The sequence below is a fragment of the Miniopterus schreibersii genome (genome assembly GCF_964146895.1).
Source record: "Miniopterus schreibersii genome assembly, chromosome: 15".
Classification (NCBI taxonomy): Eukaryota; Metazoa; Chordata; class Mammalia; order Chiroptera; family Miniopteridae; genus Miniopterus; species Miniopterus schreibersii.
Genome location: NC_138115.1, coordinates 3,686,210 through 3,694,839, shown reverse-complemented (window position 1 = coordinate 3,694,839; position 8,630 = coordinate 3,686,210). Strand labels below are relative to the sequence as shown.

The window sequence follows — 8,630 nt, the reverse complement described above, 5'->3', positions numbered from 1 at the left end:
CGGCCGGAGAGCGGGCTGGGCCCGTCCTTATTAATATTTAATGGCCAGGTCTGCACCCTTGAGGCAGGTGGGGCGAGCGGGCGGCGGGCTGCTGACATTGACAGCGGATCCGCACGGGGGCCGCCCGGCGGGTCCACGCGCCGCCGCCCGCGGCCTTCTGGGAGTTGTAGTTCTCGCGGGAGCCGCGGCCCCGGCGAGCCGGGAGAGCCCGCGCGGCCGGACTACAATCCCAGCGGCGCGCGGCCCCGCCCGCGGGCGGTGAGGGCTCCGGCGCCGGCGGCCGCGCGGGCTGAGCCGGGCACTGCGCGGGGCGCGCGCTCGCGGGACCCAGGCCCGCCCGCCCTCCGCCCCCGGCGCGGTCCTCACTTCGGCGCCGCGCGCGGACGCGAGGCCGGAGCCATGCAGTCCGAGTCGGGGATCGTGCCGGATTTCGAAGTCGGGGAGGAGTTTCACGAAGAGCCCAAAACCTATTACGAACTCAAAAGTCAGCCCCTGAAGAGCAGGTGAGTGGTGACAGCTGGAGGGCGGTGCGCGGGCGGCGGGGGCTCGCGCCGCCCACCCGGGGCGAGGAGAGCCTGTCTCCGGGCTCGGGCACAAGGACCCCGTGCCCTTGCCCCGGGGCAGACGGCGGACTGTCCCCGCCGCTGGGGTCTGCGCCCGCGCCACGCGCCGCCGGGGGCTCCGCCCCAGCGCACTTCGCGGGCGCCGCGGGCAGGGGGGTGCTCGCCGGGCCGGGACCCGCGGCCGAGACCGGCGGCGGGGAGCGAGCGGGCGCGGGGGTGGGGGAGGAGCGCGGCCGCGCCGCCCGCGGGGGGACGGCTGTCTCCGGTGAGCCCCTCTCCTGGAGATCCGCGGGCGACGGCGGCGCGGCCGGCTTGCGGGATCGGGGCGTGACGTCGGAGGGAAGCACTTAGCTCGCCGCCGTCGCCTCCTAGCAATCGTGCTCTCTGGGGAAAGCCGCCCCCGGCGCCTCCAGGTGCGGTTTCCCGGCCCCGCCTCTCACCTGCCGGGCGGCGGCGCCGGGCGCGGGAGGCGGGGCAGCGGGTGGGCGTGTCTCGCGTGCGGGTTACCCTCCGCGGGGACCCGCCGAAAGCCCGGCCTTCCCGGGAGGGGAGAGCCTGGAGCTGGCGGCGCTGCGTGTCCCCTGCGCGGCAGTGATAGGTATTTAATTACTAGGGACTTAAAACTTTTTAGGAGAGGCGGGAGGGCCGGCCGGCCCGCGCCCGCCGCACCTCTCTGCCCACTTCCTACGCCGCCTCCATTCCCGCTTCTCCGTGCCGCGGCCGCCCCGCACGTCGGCGGTGTTTGCCCGGGGGAAGTGGTCGTCTGCAGCCGCGGGAGCGGCGAGCGGTGGTTTCCACGCCTCTCAGCCGCGGGATGAGACGGGGCGATGTCACCGGGCGGCCAGGGGCTCCCGCGCCGCCGCCAGCCCCCCGCCCCCTCGCCGCGGGTAGGCCGGGGGCGGGGGCCCGGCCGGCGCGGGAGGGGCCCAGAGCCCGGCGACTGGAGACGGGCCGAGGCGGAGGGGCGGCCGCGGCCCTGCCTCCGGGAGCAGGGGCCGGGCGTGTTTGCGTTTGGGCTCTGTCAGCCCGAGTCCCCGCCGAGGGGGAGTCTGAGGCTGAAGCTCCTCTGCGGACGCTGAGGGAGGGGGGCCTCTGCGGTTCGATGCGTGGACGCAGCCTGGCTGGGCTTTCTCTTCATAATGGCCGTCCTGTGTGAGCACACACTGTGTGCGGTGGGGGCGGGGAGTTTGGAGTAATACTGTGCAGAGGGTATTGTTGGCTACACTCACTGGGGCTTTATCTGCACTGGCTGAAGGGGCCAGTGTTTTCCTGAGCAGCCTCTGCTTTTGCTTCTGTAAGCAAATGCTTGCGTTGCCCGAGAGGGAGTGTGCGCGTGTGCGTGTGTGTGGGCGTGTGTGGGGTCCTGAAAGAAATGAACTAACTGGGCTGTTTGGAACCTTTTGATGGTAGCTGATGCAGAACATTGAGTCTGAGAGAGTGAGGAGAATGCCATCTGGAATAACCTGAACGGATGCCGCGGGCCTCGCGTTGAAGGCTGGGGGCCGCTCTTTCCCGGAGGCGCGGAGGCCGAGTGGACGCGGTGGGTGGGTGGCCCCCGCGCCCGGCAGTGTGGCTCTGGGGAGAAGTGCTTCCCACGCGGAGCTAGAAACAGGTGTGGGGCAGAACCTGTATGGAGAGCAAGGCTGAACTTAAAAAGTTGTCAAACTGTCTGCAGAGCAGGCACATGCTTTTTGAAAGAAAGCAGTTAAATAAAATCCGTGAATAAATATACGAGGTTGGCGAAAGTTCCCTGTACTGTTTTCCTTAGTCGTCTGCCGTATTGTTTTGAACATCTGTGTGTGTCTTTAAAGGGGCTACGCATTGTTCAGGGTCTCCTCATGGCTTTTTCCTGAAGTCTTTGACGGGGCACCTCCCTTCTTAAAAGTCTTGGTTGGAAAAAGTTGAAATTGAAAGGTTAAACTGCAGTATTTATTTTGTCTATCAATTGTATTCTCCAGAGTGTGTGCTAGGATTGAAAATACGTCCAGAATCTGCCCACTTCTCATCAACTCCTCTGCCACCACTTTGGTCCAAGCCATCGTCTGCCCTCGCCTGGGTTATTGCAGTAGTCTCTTAACTGGTCCTCCTGCCTTCCACCCTCACCTGCTTTCGTGGGTTTTCAAGACAGCAGCTACGAGTTCCTGTTAAAACTGATTCTCAACCTAGGGGCGGTTGTGCCTCCCAGTCGTTTGGCAGTGTTTGGAGACAGTTTTGGTCATCACGACAGAAGGGAATTGCTCCTGGCCTCTTCTAAGCAGAGGCTGCTACCATCCTACTGTGCAGGAGTGAACAGTTATTTGGCCCCAAATCGTCACCACTGACGTTAAGAAACCCCGTGTTAAAACCTGTCACATTGTGTCATTCTCGACTCACAAAACCTCCAATGGCTCCTAGTTTCACTAAGACTCGAGAGCCCTCGAATGGCCCAGGTGGCCAACATGGTTGAGCTGCCTATCAGCTCCGACTTTGTCTCTTGCTGCTACTCTCTTTGCTCCCTCTGCTCCAGCCACATAGGTCTCCTCGCTGTTCTGGAACGCTCCAGACCCCTCCACCTCATGGCCTTTTATGTTGTATTTGCTGGCACCTGCGCCTGGACCATCCTTTGCCCAGAGAGCCCCGGGGCTCCTTCCCCCACCAACTGCAAGTCTCCCTTGAAATGCCATTCTCATCAAGCCTGCCTTGACCATGCTATTTATAACTGCTAATCCCGCAAACTCCCATCTTCCTTGCCCTGCTCTGTTTTCCCATGGTACTTATATTATAACCTGTTCTAGAATATTCTGATAGGATGTGTTTATTTTGTTTCCCACACCAGACTGCAGGCTCCAGGGGAGCAGGGATTCTGTCTCTTCCTTTTTTACTGTTTTCCCAGAGCCTAGGACAGAGTTTCTCAACCTTGCTCCATTGACATTTTGAACTGGATGATTCCTTGTTGTGGGGGCTGGCTGGCCTGAGCACTGCAGGATGTTCAGCGGCATGTCTGGCCTCTGCCGACTAGAGGCCAGTTGAACCCCTTCCCACTTGTGACAGCCCAAAACGTCTCCAGACATTGCTAAGTGTCCATGAGGGAGAGACACACTGTATTGAAACTCTGGCCTAGAACAATGCCTGGCACATTTACATGGCACTCCTTTCAAAATAGATACCACCAGGGTCTCTGAAGAGGCATTTATTATCTCTTCACTTGGGCCAAGGTCAGATAGGTAAGTGCTTCATGAAGGACACATTTTCTTCCTCACCCAGCCCTCCTGCCTGTAGGGTAGGCAGCTGCTGGATCTAGATGATGGCAACCACATTTTGATCCTACTTCCTGGCAGAGCTGTGTCGCAAGAAGACACATGCCATGAGAAAAGGTTCTCGTGAAGAATTGTTTGCAGTTGGGTTATCCCAGCAGGTTGTCGAAACCGTTGTGTGCTGTGGGAATGCACTCTGAATGGTGGTGCCAGAGGAAGAGTGCCCACTATCACGGGTGAACCCAGAACTCACACGTCAGCATAGTCAGGTTGGGCTATTGAATGAGCTCCTAGCAGCCCAGAAACTCTCTGTAGGTATTTGGTACCTGAAAAAAATATTAATAAATATGGTACCATCTTTGGGTTCACATTTCTTTTGTTTGGTTTCCTCAATTCTGTGGGCTTTGTGGTTGCTAATGCCCTTTTCCTGGACAGACTTCAGAATTGGCTTAATCTAATTTCAGTTTCTTCTCAAATTTTAGTGATGTTTTAGATAAGTTCCTGCAAATTAGAAATGAGTGTTTGGTTTATAATGGTGGGACAGGATACTGTGGTGCTTCTTAAATGCTGATCCATAGAGAGGTGTGTGAAGTGTTCACAGGTTTGTGGTGAAATGAGGAAGACAAGGACTGTCGTGCTACCTGCAGAGTCACGTGCACATACCTTAGTTTAAGGTATGTGCCATTTCATGGATTTATTCTGAGGTATTCCCTCCTGCCTTCCTATTAAACATACCCTTTCTTTTATGAAATGATAACCCATTCTTGGGAAAACAAACTTGTCAATCTTTTATTGGTTTCTTGAAGAATTTCTTGATCTTTCTGGCCTGCCCAATCTGTAGGGAACCACAGCATGGAGGTTAACAGCATCGTCTGGCATCACTGTCTGTCTCTAACTGGCTGAGTGACCTTTGGCAGGCTGGGTGGCCTTTGGCTTCAGTTTCCTCATCTGGGAAATGGAGGCCTGCCTGCTTGGTCTTCAGAACATTAACTGTGGAAGTATTAGCATGGAGCCTGGCACATAGCAAGTGCTCAGTGAAGTTGGCAGATGTAGTTCTTGTTAGTTTATTACTTAGCAGTGAGTCCTAACTTTCTGGAAAGTGTTTGCATTGATTGAATTTGGCTTGCTTCTCTGAGACCTGTGTTGTCATGTAATAAAATTATTCCAATTTTAGTAAATTATTCTTTGCTTTCATCCTAAGGAGGCATTCAGACAATTTATTTTATTTTATTTTATTATTTTATTTTATTTTATTTTATTTTATTTTATTTTAATTTAATTTTATTTTTTTATTTTATTTTATTTTTATTATTTTATATTTTTGTTCCAATCCATAATGGTTTCTTTGAGTTGGTTTAAGAAAAGCTGTTGTGACATCAGCACATACGTAAAAATTCATATTCAACGTGTAGCTATTGAATTCTAGTGCAAATTAATACCAGTAATGCTAGCTAACATTTATTGAGATGTACCAGCCACTGTTCTAAGTGTTTTTACATGTTAACTTGATCTTGCAAAACTTGCATGAGGTCATAGTAACAAGTATAAAATAGATTCAGTGACATAGAAGCATGGATCAGACTGACAAATCTCAGAGAGAAGGCGGGGATGGATGGGTAGGTGGGGAGAGATTAACCAAAGAACTTATATGCATATATGCATAACCCATGGACATAGTAGTGGGGTGAAGGCCTGGGGCAGGGGGTGGGTGCGGGATGGAAGGGGCCAATGGGGAAAGCAGGACATCTGTAATACTTTCAACAATAAAGATAAATTAAAAAAACCCAAACCCACTAATGATGTTTTAATTATAAAAAAACGTAATGCTTCTACAGTGCTTAACTGCCTGCCAGGAAGGATTCTGAGTATTTTACTTGTATTAACTCAGGGGACCCTCACTTCAACCTCGGGTGTAGACACCTTTAATCCTTCTCATTTTGCAGAGAAGAAAATTGAGGCATAGCAAGTAGATGTGCTGGATTCAGTCAGAGGCCATCTGGCTCTAGCCCAGGCTCTTGTCCACAGCTCGCATGTCAAGGGCTCTGTGCATGACCGTGGGAAAGGTGGGTCATTGGTGCCTTCTCCAAAACTCACCTCACGGGCTGAGGGAGAGAATGTATGGATCCAGCTCAGCATACAAGACAAGGGTGTCATCATCATGGGGAGGTGGGCATCAGCATTGTGAATTTAATAGAGGAAGGGAAATTGGGGGGCAGTTTTGTGAATAGGGGTATTTGAGTTTGGCCTTGAAGGTCAAGCGATGCTCAAACATATTTCTCTACAACATTAAATAAAATGTTAGATGCCTCGGAGAGCACACTCTTAAAATAGACCATTAGGGTATTTGGTTATCTTTTAAACTTCCAACCAGAGTCCCAGCTCTTCCTCGTGGTCCATGGGTACCTGGTGGTGGCAAAGAGCCTGGATTGGATGCATGGACAGGTTCAGAGGGAACAGGGCTGGAGGGCTGTGCCCACGGTTTGCCACTTAACTGCAATGTCTATGTCCAAGACACTTAGCCTCTTGGAATTTCAGTTTCTTTACCTATAAAACAGGGTCATTAGGTTTGTTCTTTGAGAGTTGTAGAAGTTTTGAAATTTCGGTAAAATGTCTCCAGGCGCTTCGCAGAGTGCCCAGCACAGGCTAGAGGGTATTGGCAATTCCTTCTTTCTCTTTTGTCACGATTGCAATTTCCCCTCTGCAGGCAGTATCTGAACAGTACCTGAAGCAAAACAGACAGAATTGAAGCGCCTTACCTGGCAGATGTTCAGATCTTATTGTGCAGATTAGTGGTGAGGTGTGATTAGATGGAAAGCTTGATTAAAGTGGGATTCTCAGTGCCGGTTGTGAGTGGTTGGAGATTTCCTTCTCCTGAGCACTGCTATTGATAGAAAATACTTGAGTGTGTGTGTGTGTTTAATTCCCTTTGAGTTCTGCAGTGCAGTTTGCACAGGCTGATGTTTATATCTGCTCCAGTTGTGCAAGAAGTGGAAAATCTCCTTTTTTTAGAACAGGTCACATGTGCTTACTGTCAGGAATAGGACCTCAGTGTAAAAAAATGTATCTTGGGACAAATCAAAGTTACTAAATTTCTCTCTCCAACTGCTTTGTTTCAGATCTGGCAGTATTAGGATAAATAATAGGAAAAAAATCCTTAGTTAAATTTTTTAGGGTCATTTTCAAGGACAGTAAGCAAGAGTTTCATTTGTTTTGTGTGCGTGTGGTTTAACTATAAAATATACTTTGCTGTTAGGTTTGATTCATCGAAGTAAATTATAAAAATGTGTTTGACTCAACTCCAAGTATGCATTATTTGGGAAAAATAGTCCAAAAGATGGGTCAAAGGCAGTGAAGTCAGTCACCACATGCTTTTGATACCGTGAAGGCAAGTTTGCCATTTGTAAGAGGCTTTTGTGAGCCCCCTGAACACTGTGTACTCTAGGCAAGGAATGCCACGGTTGTGCAGTTGGCATCTGGGGTCTCTGAGGAGAGTCCTGCACCGTTCTGGTCCAGAGGATTTGGGGAGGACCAGGCTCCTCGTTTCTCGGTGGTTCTGAAACATGGCTCCCCATTTCTTCGCTACTTGTTTCCCTCCTGCTGCCTTTCGTGAATGCCCTGAGGAATAAAGAAGACTCCTTTGGAGTGTCCACGGGAGACAGCCCTCCTGAGATTCGGATCGACGAGCCTCTTCTCTTCCATGGCCAACCTTTTTGAGCTTCTTGCGTGCTGGACTGCTGAGTACGGGACAGATGGTAGCTTATCGGCTGGTGCTGAACCTGGGCAGGTGCGGGGCTCTGGGAGTGGTGAGATCCTGGTGAGACAAAGACTACCAGGGAAGGAAATGGAGCCCCGAGGTCATGAGGACGCTATTGTCCTCCCCAGGGCACTTCTGAAATACCACTCAGTCAACTTAAGCAGAGGCAGTATAACTCTGGTGTCAGCACGACCTGTTTGTTTATTTTTCTCCCTTTCCTTTCCTTCCCCTTGCTGCTCTCCTTACACCACTTTGTTAAGTGCCTGTAGCTGCCAGGCTCTGTGCTGGGCCCTGGGAATCAAACATAGAGCCACACAGGTGAAGTTACTGCTAGCAGCCTGCTTCCATCTCGGAAGTGGGGATGCAGTTAGTACTTAACCAAAGAGACGAGTGAGCTAATTTTTTAAAAAGTTTTTTTAATTGATTTTTTTAGAGAGAGGAAGGGAGAGGAAGAGAGAAACACCTATGAGAGGGAAACATTGATTGGCTGCCTCCTGTGCGCCCCCTACTGGGGATCGAGCCTGCAGGCTGGGTGTGTGCCCTGACCCAGAATTGGACCCGCAATCTCTTGGTGCACAGGAGGATGCCCAACCAACTGCGCAACACTGGCCAGGGCTGAGTGAGATAATTTTTGGTGCTATGAAAATCAGATAGAATGTTGTTAATAGAGTGACTGGGAACGAAGGGGGCTTTATTAAATTGGGTTGTTAGGCATGAGCTCATGGAGGAAGTGATTTTGAGGCAAGACCTGAATAACTAAAAAAGTGTGCAAATCTTGGCACTACCATTCACTAGTTATGTGACTTTGGATGAGTTACCCAACCTCTGTAAACCTCAGTTCCTTCTTTTGTAAAATGGGGCAATAGTTCCCTTGCAAGGCTGCTGTGAAGATACAAGGTAATGCTAAAGCTAACTTTATAGGCTCTCAGAAAGACAGAGGATTGGTTTATGGTAATACTGTTTTCAGTTCGTGGTTGGGAATCCTTGGATGCGGAGGGCTGACTGTAGTTATATGTATATTTTTGACTGTGTGGGGTGGGGGTAGAGTGCTGGCACCTCTGATCCCCACATTGTTAACTG

The 8,630-nt window shown here is 51.6% G+C and overlaps 1 protein-coding gene across 7 annotated transcripts in view; it reads left to right on the top strand.

The window, feature by feature from the left end:
• The first annotated feature begins 257 nt into the window (after positions 1-257).
• The window catches only part of MITF (melanocyte inducing transcription factor), a 209,892-nt gene continuing 201,519 nt past the window's right edge, over positions 258-8,630 (top strand). For 2 of the 7 annotated variants that reach the window (XM_081159153.1, XM_081159148.1), the window contains exon 1: positions 258-503. In XM_081159153.1, the coding sequence (XP_081015279.1) occupies positions 400-503 (104 nt within the window). In that variant the 5' untranslated portion in view covers positions 258-399. Of the gene's footprint in view, positions 504-1,102; positions 1,162-8,630 lie in introns of those variants that run through there. The other 5 variants (XM_081159158.1, XM_081159157.1, XM_081159151.1 and 2 more) reach the window with 4 other exon arrangements.